This window comes from Parambassis ranga, chromosome 17 (assembly GCF_900634625.1).
Source record: "Parambassis ranga chromosome 17, fParRan2.1, whole genome shotgun sequence".
Taxonomy (NCBI): Eukaryota; Metazoa; Chordata; class Actinopteri; family Ambassidae; genus Parambassis; species Parambassis ranga.
In genome coordinates, this window is record NC_041037.1 from 19,859,592 (window position 1) to 19,876,919 (window position 17,328).

Genomic DNA, 17,328 nt, shown 5'->3' on the forward strand with positions numbered 1-17,328 from the left:
TTTACAGTATGATATTTAGCTGGAATAATAATAGCCTTTTTGCCTGATGATTGTGGAAAGATGACAGAATGTGGTTGGAGAGAAGATAATGGAAAGTGAAAGGAGATGGTGGTCAGGTCAAGGTCACATTAAAGGTAAAACTCCACCACAGTTTTCTTTTTGTTCTTTGACTGTGCAATAAAAACCAATTCAAATGAAGACTAATTAGTCAAATGTCTTATTTAATGATACAATCATGCAATGATTTCAGTCTTTGAATAGGACAGTATAATTATGAAATGACAACAGTTGCAGCTAAGTGCTTACTTGGGTTGTTTTGTGCCTTCTGGTAGTGGTTTTCCACTGATTTATAGTCACATTAAATCTCCTTTGGTCGTGTTGTTTCTTTATGTTTCTGTTTGTATAGTATCCTTTGATCATTTCATTATATGTATATATTATATATCTGTGGTCATCCTGAGTTTCCGTGTGACACAGCTGTCCGATGTGGTTTTGTATGTCTTCATAGTCATGTTTCATTTAGCTTGCTTCTCTCTGCAATAATTGTATACTTATGTGTGATTCCCTCTGTTGTCTTCTTTTTGTGTATTTGTAGATCTTTGCACATGGCTTTATATTTTATTGTGAACAGTATATTAAAGCCTACTAGATAAACTAAAACACAAGCAATATCTGTGGATGCTCTCATTCATCCAGAGTTTAAATCGAGGCAACTGGACTCAAGGATTGTTTTTTGAAGACGTTTCGCCATTCTTTCTCGTGGCTTCTTCAGCTCTCCTGCTGTTCTGGAAATAGTATCTCACATATATCATATGTTTACATGTAAAAAAATGAGCATGTGCTTTGGCCATTTATAGTGTGAGAGGTGGTCAGAACCAATAATAAAAGTCCCAGCACCAAAAAAACCAACACATAATGTGCATTTATTGGAGACTGAATAATTGTAAAAAAAAAAAAAAAAAAAAAAAAAAAAATGGGGGGAAATAAACGACTGTTCTTAAAAAAACTGTTTAAACTGTATCTAAAATGTACAATTATCATTCAGGGTAAAACACTTCCATGTCGGTGCAAAAGTATACCTGTAGAAGATCATATTCATATCTTCTGTCAGAACAGAAAAAGGGAATGGAATCAAAGACTGACATCACATGTGAGATGATTTATATATTTGAACAATTAAAAAAAAGGCAGGAACCTCTGGCTTTAAAGGATGTTGTGGTCTTTAAATTTAAAATGTAAATTTAAATTTACATTTGTTCATAAAGTATCACGTTGACATTTCGACAGTGAAAAATGTGCCTTTCTTTCCACTTCCAGCAACACTTGGCTTCCTAATGCCTATTTCTACTCTGCACGATATGTCTAACATTCATACTTTTGATAAGCTTTATAATGAATAAACTACTTCACTGACTGTTTTTAACACAATCTGCTATGTCCCTGTTCACTGTAATGTTTGACGTATGTATGTTTGTTCCTCTCTGTTTCTCTTCTTTACCAGACTATCTTCTCCTTTATGAGCTCATAGTTTCTTCTTTTTAAAGTGATGTTTTCACTGTCAGTGGCTCTCTGTAAAACAGCAATAGAGTATTTAAAAAAGATGTTAAAACGTGAAATAAAATTCTAAATGTACAGTTCAGCTCACAACTCAGAGCTTAACTTTTCTTCACTGTGAACATCTGAGAATAAGATTTTATAGGTGACAGCGAAATAAAAATAAAGAAAATAAAAAATGTATGTTCAAAACAGAAAAAGCAGCTCTTTAGTTGCTAAGAACCAGATATATGTTTATATATATGAGCCTTTACAGATTTAGTGTGGCTAATAAATCAATTAAAAGTAAAACCAGCTAAAACTGGTTTTCTATTAGTGCCACATCCAAAGCTCTCATCAAACACCCACACAGCAGACAGCTGTTGTCCAGTCGTACTCTCTCTAACCAGAATTCCCCAAACTTCAAAAACACCTCCCTGTTTTTGTGTCCTTCCACAGTGTGTGCAGCAAGCCTTTCTTTCAAACTTAGAGAGGCCTTTTAAAATTAAAAAAGCAACAGAGCAAAACCTTCCTTTGTCAGCCAGCACTGCTGTGAACTCATGCAGGACCAAGCAACAGTCCAGGATGCCAAGCTCTGCTGGAGCCCGGGAGGCACGTCAGTCTGGCCTGCGGACAGCTTTCACACCGGGTTTATCCACGGCACGATGATCAGGAGGATTAGAGCAGCAACTGATAGCAACAGGCCTGCTGACGGCCTTTTGAGCGTGCTGTCAGAGGCCAGGACACAACAGAGCTAAGTGCAGCTGAAGAGGAGGACAAGGAGTGTGTCCAGGTAGGACTTTCAGGAGCACATGCTGCTTTTATCTTCTAACCCGCACTGACATTCATCTTATCTGTGCAGATGTAGAGCACTGTGCCCTAACTATTTATATCATTGTATAAAATACATCATTAGTTGAGTTTTGGTGATGACAAACAGCTGCTTAACCATGTACGTGTAGTGGCTCCCCCTGAATGTTACTGTTCTATGTATCAGCAGAGATGGCAAACAGTGGAAGCATATACCAAGAACACTGGGCCTAATAAAACAACTGTAGAGAAAAATGTGTCCCAAAAAATTCAAACTGCTATTATTGGATAGATCTGTTATGTTTTACGACAGTTGCAACATCCACTGTAACAATTAACATTTTAATATAAATGGAAGATAAAATGCAAAATATGTGGTGTTCTAGGGGAAAATAGCTCTGAAATATTTTATCCTGAATAAACACTCATCTTTCATTCAAGACCTTTTTTGCTGATATGAGTTATATGGAAACAGGGTTGTGTAGTATGCAACTATGTTCCTGTCATTTATAACAAAACAAGCTGTCCCACGTTTGAGCCCTATTTAACATGTGAAGGAAAAACAGCAGGTTTTATGTTAGAGACACTATGTAGACACTGTGACTACACATGTTCATGGCTGGCAAAATGAAGTTAAAAAAGGTTCAATACAAATAATAGATTTATATGAATAATATTAAAATATATGCTGCTGCCTATGTAGTGATACAGCTTCTTGTAGTTTTAGAATTTATTATAAATTATATAAATAAATATTTTTTCAGTGCACTCTTAGGGAGTAAAAAGGTCTATAAGAAGGCTATTTTTGAATAATTCAATTTGAGAAAAAAATGATCTTCATGGTTTCATCCACCACGTTTGTCCTGATGAATGAATGAATGGTTGACATGTGAAGTGTCCTCCTGCCTCTGGCACTATGAGGCCAACAAATAGGAGCATCTCTCAGCGCGGACAGGGAGGGTTTGTGGAGGAAAACGTGGTGATTGTTGCTGGTTTTACTTTTTCTGATAACTTTACTGTATTATTGTTTACACCTTGTGTTTGAATGGAAGAGTGGAATGAAGGGAGGGGTATCACTGAAAACTATATTCTCCACACAAACAACACGTGATCATTGGCAACTAGAGGTCACAGTTCAACCCGATGGTACTATTCCTGCTGCAGATCGGTTAGAGAGGGTGTGACCCCCCCCCCCCCCCCCCCCCCAACCCATCCCAGTCCGTGCGTAAACAGAGCAGACAGACAGAGGAATAGGAAGTGTCCCCCTAACCTCACTGCTCCCCTTGTCCCTCCTCCCCCTCTGGGAGGTTTTGTAAAGCAGACAGGAAGCTGATGGTCTCAGCTGACCTCTGCTTTGTCTCCCGGCTCATCTCACATCATGCGCACCGACAATGTAGGAGACGGCATCATATACAGTGTCTCCCAAAGCCGGCCTCTCATCTGCTGACTGTCACTAAAATGTAAATCATATCAGAGATCAGATCAGAGCTGATGCTCTGCTCAGACCTGAATGAAAATCCTTCAGCTCATCTGTTTTCATCTCTGCACTTAGAAAAGTTCCTTAGGTTTGAGGAAACTTCTGTATCACATACATCAGGATCAGCATGGACGTATGAATGAACTGTGCTTTCACGGGATCTGAGAAGCATGTACGATAAAATGTATGGAGAAGCATGTTTGCATATGTAAAACTACCAGTGCATGAAAGCTTTGCACTGGATCCCTTAGATGAAAATGAGAGAGCTCAGATATATTCCTTGTTACAAGGCACATGATGACTGGACTAATCGAGGCCTGTTTATGTCGCAGGTGTGAGCAAAAGATAAACAATATTCCCGCCTTTATACAACGTATTTATGTGTTTATTTTATTTTATTTAGGAGCAACAACAGGGCTGCAACACACATGAAATAAATTCGATCTTTAAGTATTGACCACATTACAACACAATGGAATACTTTCCACCATTTAACCTAATCACCGATGTCATATAAGCGTACAGGAGTTTTTATATGAATCTTTTTAATGTAATGAGGCCTTGATTCCATTACAGCAGCAGTGTGTGAGTGGTGATATCACAGGCAGTGTGAAGCCTACATGAGGACATCCAGAACTCTGCATCAGACTACACACAGTCACACGAGCTTCACATCTGGAAACACCTCATACAGATACACTGTTCGGATATTCTGTGAAAGAAAGGCCTGTATAGCCTAAATAAAAATGCATCGATGCAGCTAAACGCATGATTTATTTAAAAATACGATGTGTTTTATGGTTCAAAATCATCTTTGAATGAACAAATGCCAGATAAAAATGATAACGTTAAATAAACTTCAGCTACATTATTTCGCATTGCGACAATAAAAGATTAATGAGGATTATAACAATTAAAAGGCAAGTTTAAAAAAAAGTTTCTCGTTTTGTCATTTAGTGGAATAAACCCTCAAAACTCTTTAAACACAACACATTGAGGGGAAAAGTATTTGATCCCTCATTTAGACAGATTTCATGATCAACGTGAGAGAATCTAACGAATCTTTATCCACAAATCCAACATTTCAGCAGAGTTTCATTGTGGCTGTATCTGATATGAAGACAACAAACCCTCCTCTGTAAGAGTGTGGACGTGCTGTTAACTGTTTCCTTTCTGAGCGCGACTTTTACAGATCTTAGTCCCGGTAAGCTTCTCCTCCCCTCCCAAAGGGTTTAGTTCAAAAGTTCCATAGGCTAAAATATGTACATCTTTATTTTTATGGGGTGTAAGGCCGCTCAGTGACAGCCACACACACGGTGCTGCGGAGTCCATGCGGCCGACAGTGCGCTTGACCCGGCGACTACAGAGCCTGCGCTCCACTCCGGAACAGAGTCGCTCACTCAAGACCAAGTGACACAGCCGTCACAATATATTCATATAACAGCGCAGCTTTTTAAATAAAACCTTTCAAAGTATAAAAATAGATATATAAATGAATAAATAGCGCACACCATGCGTACAGCTCGATAAATAATATATAAATAATGAATAAATCAGCTGGTGTGATGCTTGTATTCATTATATCACACTGTTGCATTGATTCTTTTTAGTCACTAAAACCTCTTTAAAATGAGAAACTCTGGTTTCCACACGCACGCTACGGTGGTGCGTTAATTGCAAAATGTGCATGAGTGGCCACTGACGTAAAAAATGTCATCTTAATATTTTAGTAGCCTTAACTTTTAGAAGACATTTTCTTTATTATTAACAAACAGAAACAACAAATAGAAGAGTTTCCTTTGCTGTTTTCTCTGCTCTTATCTTTTTCTTCATTGACGCTTTAACGTGATTTTTTTCATATGCACAAAAAGGAATAATGTCTTCCTATATCTCCTCCTACAGCCAAAGACCGTACAGATAGGCTCCATCACAAAAGCTGCCAAAAACCTCTGTGTGTGCGTAAACGGTGACTGTAACCCACTTGGGTTCACATGACTACAACAATAAACGAATTTTCCTGTGCCACAACCAACGGCACACAGCCTGCTGGTAGAGGCAAACCTGGCACCACAACATAACCCTATGCGTAACCGTGCGTCCGTTCACAAGGCTTCCTGTCTCAGTGACAACGCCACAAGCAGAGCCTTCACTTCACGTGGACAGAGGCCCAACCTTGAAATAAGTTGGTGTAGCCATCATCCGCGCAGGGACATGCCTTTGCTCTGCATCAACTGTTCCTATTTAGCCTCATATTTTTGATATATATTTGATATAGGCTATTTCCTTTTCCAAAAACCTTTATAAGTGCATATAAATGACTAAGAATTAATAATGCTGATTGTTGTTACACTACAGCCAACCATTTCAAATAGAAAATTTCACAGCATCTTTACACATATGCACGTGTCATTGAATAGATTATTTTAAATAAAAATGTAAGATTTTTTTCCCCCCCATTTTTAATTTTATAAGATCTCGCAGAGAAATATATAATGATTCACCCACATCCGAGATTGACTCCTGAACAGGCGGAAGGTCGCCCCCTAGTACGGCTGCATCCCACACCACGTGAGCACCCTGCGCACCAGCTGACACGGCGGCTGGCTCCTATATAAAAACACATTTCACTTCACTGGGCCGCAGACATCATCTTTACATTCCGCAGATGATTCCAAACATGTAGGATGTCTATAAGGCACATCATCTCCAAGCCGCGGGTCACCAAACACCGAAAGAGAAACCAAGCAGGGAAGCATGGTTTTAGATTTGTGTCGTATCTGATATATCGTCCAATTTCATTTTGTTGAGATTTGCATATGTGCATATTCCATCTAGGCAAGACTGGGGACAAAGTGAATATTAGTGTTAACTTTCTTGACTGTAAAGGTTGATGCGAATACAAAGGTTTAATTTGAAAAGTAATATCTGTAGATGTTTTGCAAATATCTGAAGTGTAAATTGTTGTTGACTTGGTTTAGAAGATAAATGCAGCTTTTTTCAATTTTGCATCTAATTGTATTGTTTGTAATAATGTTATTTATTACTTTATATTTAACTACAAAATATGCTAGCCTACATACATGTTAATACTTTCATCATTCCTAATAAAAGCCCTACGCTTACGGTGACGGACGTGGCTTTAAATCCTCAGATATTAGAGATTTAGTGATTAGGATTCAATATTTTTTTCTTTCATTGGCCAAGTATCAATAGCCTAAATAAAAAAAGCTGACATATAATAGCTGAGCTCAGCATTATGTCACTAGAAGCATCTTCAAATTGTGCCTTTAAAAAGTTAAATTGATAAATTTCCGCTGCAGCCTGAACGCATCATGAACTGACTGGTGGATGGGATTACTCTGAGCCTCCAGGGAATTCCGGGAAACCTCACATGACACCAACTCTCCAGCTCCATTGGTTCAAGGCACGTGTCTAAAGGAGCCGTAGTACAACGTCATCGCAGGGCCTCGCAGCCAATCAGAAATGAAGACCAAAAATCCGTAGTGAAAGTATTTGAGCGGCGTCTTGATCAGGGCACTTTAGTGTGGCTGAAGGCATCAATAATTGTGTGCAGGAGCCCAGAAATTATTCAATAACGACACGCTGTTTTTTTCCTCATTTGTCCTTGTTTTGAACTTTAAAATGAACAGCACGTCCAGCCATGAGAGACTCAGCTGAAGTGAAGCATGATTTTTCTTTGTCAAAATCCTGAGAGGCGCGTTTTCACTGCAAAACAATATAAAAGAACCAGCCAGAAAGGAATTCGCTTTTCTCCTCGTTGTTTGCGTTTTTTCAGCCATAAATACAGACGGTAAGAGGTCGAGAGGACGCATCAGGAGACTGGAATTACTTTGTATCCTACAAGGCAGCAGGTGCTGAGGGTGATCATTATGGAAGAAAATGCTCGCCGAGACCCTGAGCGCCCTGAGGACTCCGGAGAGTCCAACCGGGCCATCCTGCCTCTCCTCCAGCCACCTGGCAACCAGCAGTCCCACCGGATCACCAACTTTTACATCGACAATATTTTAAGACCGGACTTCGGAAGAAAGAGGAAGAATGGGACTTTTCGGGAGGGAGGCAGCTTGGGAGTGATCACACGGAGAGAGGAGCTGACGGGGAGGAAGGCTTCCAAAACTGGCAACCCGCAGCAGGGTGGAGCAGGAGACGAGGAGGACGAGGTGGCGTCCGACGACCAGCATCCGGACACCGAGGCTAGGAGGTCCGACCTGATCGCCGATGGTGATGCGGCGGTGAAGGATCGGGGGAGCGATGAGGACCGCTGCCACAGCCCCCAGGCCAGCGCGGCTTCAGGGGCCAAGCCGATGCTGTGGCCAGCCTGGGTTTATTGTACCCGCTACTCCGACCGGCCGTCATCAGGTTGGTGGAAAAGGATTCGATAGTAAAAATACACGGAGGAAAAATACACAAGTTCGGGTATTAAATTTATGACAGAGTGAAGGAAAGTAAATTTAAAAATAAGGCAGTTTTCCTTTCATTAAACCTTCCAATTTTATTAAAAAAAAACGAGCTAAAAAAGAATGTTAGCTCTGCGACCCCCATTTCCACATCACTTTCCACAACTGACAAGCTAATTATCCAATCATCAAAACTAATATTGTCCTCATTATATCATATTTTCGATTATTTAAAAAATAATACAAGAACAATCAAGATATTTGACATGAAACAAACCACTTTAAACACAAATTACAAACTACTTTCTGTTGTTTCGGGAAGAATTCGATCTGCACTATGACTTTCAAAATGAGCATAAAGTCACAGTGCGTCGTCGTAAAGTGTTTTGAAACTAAAGCTGGAATAAAATAAAGTTAGAAATGTGCAAAGGAGAAGTAAAACCAAGTTTAACGCCATTGTTCCCTCGTCTTCTTTGTTAATATTCCATTAGCATATTTTTTTTGACAATGGGAGGGGGGGGGGGGTCTAAAAAGTGGGGCCATGTTTCCCAAAAACAATTCTATGAGAAACGCAGATTTCAAGCTTTTTCATAATAAAACGAAATACAAAGGAAAAATGTTTTTTGGCACAGATTCCCATGTTGGTGAAATCATTTGAATCGAAGCGTCTGTCTGCTCCTCCAAAGCCAATAAGCTTTTCCCTGCTGTCGCTTCTCTCCCGTTCAAACTGTTTTATCTTATGAATTCTTTTTGTTTTTTAATATTTCTATGCCTAAAGTCAAACTTAGCTGTTGGATGGGCTTGTTTTTCCTGCGGACGCATGCCGCACTTGGACTTTTCCTTTGTCAGATTAGGAAACACATGAAGCTGCTAAATAACATTTGTACGGCAGAAGCAGAGGTGTGGATGTTGGCCTGTATCGAATGGACGTTTGAATTATGTCCGAACGAAGCGAAAACAGATTGAAACATTGTTTTTTATATAGTTGTAGGGAAACACAAAAAAAAGTTTCCATGGAGGTGCAGGCCCGAGCTTATGGAAATGACCACAAAGGGCCTTCAGAGGGGTCAGAGAGCCCACAGCTTCCCCCGCGGCATTATTCCACGAATCATCCATCCAACCACGCTGCACAACTTCACTGTCATATAGCTACTTGTATAAAGAGTGACTGTTAATTGTCACAATTATTATTATGTAGCGTGTTTAATTTAAACATAGAAGATAATAGATGCATGTTTAGCATCTTCTTGGTTTATTTTTTACACTTTTATTTTACAGTAATAATGCAGAAACATCACTAAGAACTCTTTTTAGGAAACTACTTTTTTAAAAACGGAGTTCCTATGGTAACAGGGAGGGAAAGAGGCGCCTAACTCCCCCATCCTCCATCATATCCTAACCCCACCCCCATCTGCACCCTCCTCCTCATCCTCTTCCTCCTCCTCCTCCTCCTCAGTGAAGTCTGCAGCAGTCAGCACGCATCCTCCATTTAATTCCTGCATGGGAACAGTTGTGGTTGGAATTAAAAGTTCTGACTATGTAAAAGCAAACAAAATATTATAAAGGGTAGCTCCTTTATAATATCTATCTATCTATCTATCTATCTATCTATCTATCTATCTATCTATCTATCTATCTATCTATCTATCTATCTATCTATCTATCTATCTATCTATCCCCTGACTCTTCCTTCAGATACATCAGGTCTTACTCCAAATGAATTATGTTAGGCTTAATATTTACTTACTAAGTGGATAAGCGTTAAGGTTTTGGCGCACTGCATGTGTCCACTGGCACAGCCCACCTGTGATATTATAACTTACCAAAGATCAAAGTTCCGACTCTAACCACTTGCTGTACTTTCTTCCCTTCCCCAATCCCAACTCCCCATCCAAGGACCCAGATCCCGCAAGCCAAAGAAAGCACCGACCCCGAGCAAAGAGGACAAGCGGCCCCGGACGGCTTTCACCGCGGAGCAGCTCCACCGGCTAAAAAACGAGTTTCAGAACAATCGGTACCTGACCGAGCAGCGCAGACAGAGCCTGGCCCGGGAACTAGGCCTCAACGAGTCTCAGATCAAAATCTGGTTTCAGAACAAACGGGCCAAAATCAAGAAAGCCTCCGGAAATAAAAACTCTCTGGCGCTGCACCTCATGGCGCAGGGACTGTACAACCACGCCACGGCCAAGGGTGGAAAGTCGGACAGCGAGTAGAGGAGGCGCGGGGAGGGGAGGAGGGGTCTGAACCATGCAATAAATTCAGTACCAGCATTCATATTTAACTCAACCAGAGACGATGTTGTGTGTGGACGTGTGTGTGAGTGCAGTCTGCGTGCACTCAGGGCTGTGGTTCTGACAATGTCCAATCCAAGTCAGAGATGTTGCGTTCAGGTCAGTCGGAAACTACGATCTCTGTGCAGTGCAGGTGAAAACAGGCCTAGGATGGATGACCAATGCTACTATTAATTTAGACTGCATGTGTGATCAGTCAGAGGCCTGCCCAATCAGCGCTGAGTGGCTACTGTTTGTTTTTTTAATATTTGGCAATAAAGCACATTTTAATTAGACAGCATATGTTATGACAAGAGACAATACAATCTTATTTCGACCAATAAATCATTTTTAAATGTAGCCTAGCTAATCGTTGGGCATTAAGGCTTTTATTTTTTGAAAGAGTATATTCCGCCATCTTGAATTAACATCAGAAAGGCAGGGATGTTGCACATTTTAGCCTGAATTTTCCTAAATTAAAATCAGCCAGCCAAAAATGTAGGTCAAATGTGTACACAAACTGTGGAGGTACAGGCTACACTTAGGCCCTGATAATAAACAAAGATAGTTTGAAGAGTATGGAAATTGAAACCTGCCTGAATTCTGCCTGGCAACTGGAGATTTAGGCTGAATTTATGTAGCCGTTTTTTTTTATTGGACGCAATATACACTCATGCAAAAAAAGTTTAAACAGCTGAAAAGATAAAAAAGGTTAAAATGTTTGATTGTTTTAGAGGCGAAAATGTGTCAACAACATCCAATAGAACGCGAGAAGGACGCGCTCGGAGGGCCTGCAGGCGCCCCGCAGCCCTGAGTGAGCGGCAGGCTCCACTGCTGTCTCATAGGCCTATATGCTGAAATCCAAAGATTCTTCCTGCTGCATTCTGGGAACTGTGAAGCCAGAAGATAGCCAACTTTGTGTTCTTTGTCCTTGTAGTTTCTGACGGCTATTTTCTGTCTGTTTTCTGTTTCTCGTTCTTCTTCGTGTGTTCTGTCGGGTAGTCCTGTAGTGAATGTTCACACTGCAGCTGTGTGAAAGTAGCCCTCTATTCAGCCTTCTGCAGTGTGGGAATGTAAGGACAGGTTTTATATCTGGAATTAAAGGTCTACTTTATAGAAGCTGTCTGGTCAACGCAGTTTAATAACAGAATTAAAAACTAATAAAAGATGGGCGCCCACGTTTTTAACGTTTTCCAAACTACACCTGGTTTTTCTGATCTGAGCATCATAAAATGATTATTTTTTTCACTTTTCACCCAGCCTATGATATTTTTCTGCGCTTTTCTTATTCATCTCACCACCCTCCAGCCAAATCCTGGACCTACATCCACGAATGTTTAATAAAAAAATAGTTACTCTTATTTATAATAGCTGCAGCAAACATCTATAGCCATGTGGAAAAAGGGGCTCTGGAGTGTTTACATAACTTATTTTTCCTGCAATAACTTTTGTGTTTGAATGCAACATCTTCGCTGGCTCCACGCATTGTGGATCCAAACCAAATGGTGGTCTTACGATGCAGTGAATGTTATATTTTTTTTTAAAAAATATATTGTGTTATAGTCAGTTTTTCAGTTTTTCTTGAACTCAGTTACAAACCCGGACAAGCTTCTGCCTTAAAGTTGTGTAAATACACGCTGATGATGCTGTGAAGAGAGAGCAGCTGTTTTTATGTCGATTTTTTCAAATGAGGATTTTAAAGATAAAACTATTAGTGCTTTGTTTTCTTCTCAGCTGAAATTGTCTTTTATATACAACATGTAAATAATTTATATCATATGGTGTGATGGTAAATAAATGACAACAATGCAGATTTGACTTTTCAGATTATTTATAGGCTTTTATTATAAGACACACAGAAACAATTATTTAAAAAAAACACAGTTATTCTACTAGTCTATCTTCACAACCCTGAACTACATCAGTGAGCAATGACCTAATTTGATAAGGTTATCAATCAGGGAGCTGTTAGCAGTTCTAGAGCTTCCCTGCAGTCACCACAATGCAGCCATGACAGGAGGTTCGTCATCAGATTTCAAAAGCAATTCAGATTCTTTTAAAATGTGCTAGAAATCTGTGCCATTCAGTGAAAACGTGAGTAAAATGTTTGTGATCATAATGCTGCCTAATTTTTTTAAGAGCTTTGAACTGAAACTGGATTTGGTAGTGATAACATCTTTTTATTTATTTATTTATTTATTTAATTTGTAATAACACTGAACTATTTTTGTAAATTCAGTTTATCACATGAACTCTACTGCAAAAAGAACAGAAGAGGACTCTTAGAAATGTTTAAAAAAAATGACATAAACACAATATAAACATTCATAATAACCAATTATTACCAGTTATTACAAAGTTGTAAGTTTTTTTCAAGCCAGACATTGTAAACTGTGGCTTTCGTATTTCTTTGGAAACATCAGAAAGAAAACAACTTGGCGCACAATCACTAATTCCAAATCTAAATTGTCCTGATCAGTTTAAGGACAGCAGGAAAGTCAGCAACATGACACAGCTGGCTATAAAGAAAAACCCATCTTCACAGATTCAAAATCCATCAACAGTGTCATGGAAAGCTCCGTTTATCAGTGTGTGCTATCTGAACATCTGAGTTTGCTGCAGAAAAAGATGAAGGCATGCAGAGTAGGGAGAGCTCTGTCAACAAAAAGCTTGCAGAGTGTCTGTAGCCTGTCCGCTGGCAGGCAGCAGCAGTGACCTGGGCTCTCTGAATGGCTGCAGAAGCCCTCATCTGCATTTCCTTTCTTAGCCGGCTTGTATGTGGAAGTAACGCCCAACGGTCGCTGACTTGATGAGCTGAGCTATACTCTTGACTTGGAAGCAGAAAGTGCTGCAAGCCGGGCTTCTATGCACAGTCTGGGACTGACAGTGTAAGGCATAGGGGAAGGGGTGGAAGAGGGGAGGGGAGGCTATGTGCTGGCCTGACAACCTGGATGAAGGTCAAATTGCTTTGCAGAAAGCAGCAGGTGATCATACTAGAGCCAAGAAATGGTGAGAAATGGACATCTTTTTTCCCTTCTGGTTTCAACTGTGGAGATCAGGAATGAGGCCACAGATCTCATCATGTGTCTTCTTTCTCTTCAAATTGGAACATTGTATACATTTTAAAAAGCCTGTTGTCCATTTTTCTTTTACAAGCTTTTCAGGGGTCATCACATACAGACACCTCGCCGGGCGACAAACCATATTGGAAAGGGCCAGCAGTTGTAACCATGGTAACAGAAACCCAACCCATAAGTTTGTTTTCTAAACCTAACCAATAAACCTAATGCTAGCTAAGGGTTTCTATGCCTTTTCAATTCAAGTCTAACACAGTCTAAACATTGGACCACCCGCTGACTACATGCCAACTGTGGTGGCAGCTGTGGCTCAGGTGGTCGAGTGGTTGTCCACTAGCCATGAGGTTAGCAGTTGATTCCATCACCCTGGCTACATGCCAATGTCTCCTTGTGTGCATGAAAATGTAAAAGTTAAGTATAGTGTAAAGTGCTTTGAGTACCTTTGAGTAGGTCGAAAAGGGCTATATAACACACACCATTTGCATTCCATGTGTGGCTGACATTATAGTAGCCTTAAGGCTAGTACCAATATTGATGACACTGGCCATGCCTCCATCATGTGATAAAAATGGATGTGACTATGGCTTCTAACACCAACCGCTACAAATATCACCCAATGCATAAGAACTTGTCTTGGCTATAGAGGTTTTCTAGTATGTAGCCCATTATTATCATACATATGTCCCTACATTTTGTTTTTTGAACAATGCTTTGAACCTTTTTATTTTAACTTAGACTTTGCTGTTCCTCAATATGATGGCCTGTCAATCAGAGGGCACTTCAGAGACACTGTCAGCATTTCTGTTTGCACTCAAATGAAGTCCATGCTGAAGTGTTAAAAACTGTAGTTCCCCCTGCTGCCTCTAGGACTGTTAAAATGTCCCACTTTACAGCTGAAATAAACATGGTGCAAAAACATGGATATATGGATCAGTTGTCATTTTTTATGGTTTGTTTATGCTAATACATAGATGTGTTTCCCAACATATGACATTTTGTCACATTTACATTGCATGACATTATCTGATTATGAACCAACACACCCTCAAAAGTCCATGTTAGAAAGCAGCTTGGCAGACATTCACTCAGGAGTCTGGGTTTAGTTTTATTCTGGTTAAGATTAAGCATTAAAATAGGGTGAAAGGTTATGTGAAGAAGATTATCTTAAAACACAACTTTATGACAATTTATAAAGAAAACCACTTTATCACAAGGTCACCGGTTTCAACTATCATCATGACAATTTTCTGTTTTCAAGGACTGAAATATTGACCTCATGTTACATTTCTCTGGTGAGGACATGTTTTAATTATGTTAGGACTTCAGATGTTGCATATATAAGGCATGCCTGCTCTGACTGACAGGTGGGTTAGAGTTTAATTGTGAACTGCCTGCACACCTAAGCTTCCCTGGCACCTTTTGGGACCATGTTTGGACTAACTGGGAGTTTAGGTGGACTGTCAACAAGGTGACTCCTGGAAATCCATTTTTATTTACAGTAGCAGTATGAGCATCAAACCTAATATTCCTAACGTGTTTTTTCATCTCTAGACCTGTTATAATATACATGTGGTCCTCTAGGGTGGTAAGGTATCATCTCACATGTTGAATGTCCTGTCTCTTTACTCCTCTTTATTATCAATGTCCATGTCCATACATGTTGTTAGAACTTGGGGCTCACCAGCAAATAAAGGAGCTACCGGTACTCAACTGCTTGTTGACAGTCAAATGTTAATAAACCTGTCTCTGGTAATATTTCAACCAGCAAAAATCTGGGTATGAAGAAAGAAAACATTAAACATTTATCCAAAGTTCATGCAGCCTCTTGTCATAAACTTAACCTCTCCAACAGGCAGAGGCAAAGGGCAGACGGGCAGAGAAAAGAAAAGTAGATATCACAAAGTATTGATGTCCCCTGTGTCTCCGTCAGACAAAAGACAGCCAATGCTGTCCCCCTTCCCCCCACTGAGTAATTTAGCCATAGTTCTCTAAACGCTTCCTAGTCAAACTTGGAATATGGAATGAAGGGGACGGGGGCTTTGTGGCGGAAATATAATTACGGCTGCTAAAAGCTGGTGAAGGTGGAGAATGGGGGATGACATCAGAGCAATTTCACACCCTGGCGTCGGATGGCCAGGCCAAGCCTGGGCCTCGCCGCACTACACTGATCAAAGAGTGCTGCAGCCGCCCCAGAAGCCCCAAAAAAGAGGGACTTAACTATGCTAATCTCCAGGACAAATATATTTTAATCTTGTTAGAATACAAGTTAATTCTGCAGCTCAGTGACCAAACTTTATGCTATAAGAGTGAGGATACAAGAAAACACCTCAACAAGTGAAGACCTACCCCCCAAAAAACAACAACAAAAAAACAATTATTAAGTAATAATCCTAAGCAGACACTGTCCTCAGTGGGTCCTAGCTGTGACTTAGTGTGTTCTACATGATAATAAACCCTTTGCTCAATAATCAATATTCAGATAAAGATTTATCCATGCAACTGTTTCTCAGAAACACAGAAACAGGAGGCCGGAAAGAATTTGTAAGCTGACAGGCCAGAGACCCAGAAGCGCCTGGGTCAATATTCAGTGTCACTGCAGGACACTGTCTGTCCTTTATGTAGTGAGGCAGCAAGAAAGAGTTCAGACACACATCTTCTTTTTATACAGCGTAAACATGCAGCATCTGTAACTTAAACCTAACAGGGGCTCAGTTCATTCAAATCGTTATTTTTATTGTATTGTATTATATTCTGATTAGGTTCTGCAGATGTGTTTATCTGAGATGATATATTTAGTTGCATTTTTACAACAAATTCATTAGGGTGGCGATGGCTTACTTGTCCACTTACCTCAATGTTGACGGTTTTAATCCCTGCCATGTCCCTGGGCAAGACACTCAACCCTAACTTGCTCACACGAGCTTTGAGGTAGAAAAAGAGAAGTATATAAATATTTTTTTGTTAAATTCTAATTGTCAGGAATATTATTGTGATTATTTTAAATTCATTCATATCAATCTTTTACTGTTCTTTCTATTTCATTGTCCTTATCTTGTATTATTTTGTCTTCACCACAGTTCGTTTTTTTGAAACTTCTATTTCCTGTTAACTTTAATAAACTATTGCATATTGATGTTTTAATCTTTGCTACTGTATGTGTGTGTTTTTATGTCTGTCATCATCTTGTGTCATAAATAAGGTTTTTCAATAGTTTTTGAGTGTTGCTCAGGCGACTAAAAATGAAGGTGTTTTCGTAACTGTGTGCCCTCTTGTGGTCTTGCATGTAAGTGCATGTCAGATCCCTGACCAGGGCCTGTTGCCACGGCACAAAAGAAAGTGGCAGAAAAGCTTGTTACAGGTGGAAAGACCAATGATAGAAATAAACTTTTCTTCAATACATCAAAATCTTGTGTATTGTCAGACAATTATATCTGTTGGCAGTCAGCACAATATGAGATGGTAGAATTTGCCTATTCCAGCAATGCATAGTCCTCGCCTGTTTATGCAGAATAAAAAAGGATACAAAAAGTCTCCATTGTCCAGTCCTGTCTTCTTTCCCACAAACAAATACTACATGTTACAGGTTTAGCCTTGCTCTGAAAGAGAGACTGTGAACGTGGTGTCTGGTTTACATGTGGAACCATGTGTTCTTCTGGGTGTGAGAGTGCCAAACCAGCATGGGACACAGTCCGTGCTAAATATGTGTGTCGTTTATTTTTGGTTTTGCTTTTGTATGCCGAGCAGTG

At 39.9% G+C, this 17,328-nt stretch overlaps 1 protein-coding gene across 1 annotated transcript; it reads left to right on the forward strand.

Annotated features, from left to right (window-relative positions):
* Nucleotides 1–7,710: 7,710 nt before the first annotated feature.
* On the forward strand, nucleotides 7,711–10,448 carry LOC114450071 (homeobox protein engrailed-2b-like). The gene is made up of 2 exons (XM_028427975.1): nucleotides 7,711–8,197; nucleotides 10,132–10,448. The coding sequence occupies exons 1-2, from the start codon at nucleotides 7,711–7,713 to the stop codon at nucleotides 10,446–10,448; spliced, it is 804 nt and encodes a 267-aa protein (XP_028283776.1).
* The last annotated feature ends 6,880 nt before the right edge of the window (nucleotides 10,449–17,328 follow it).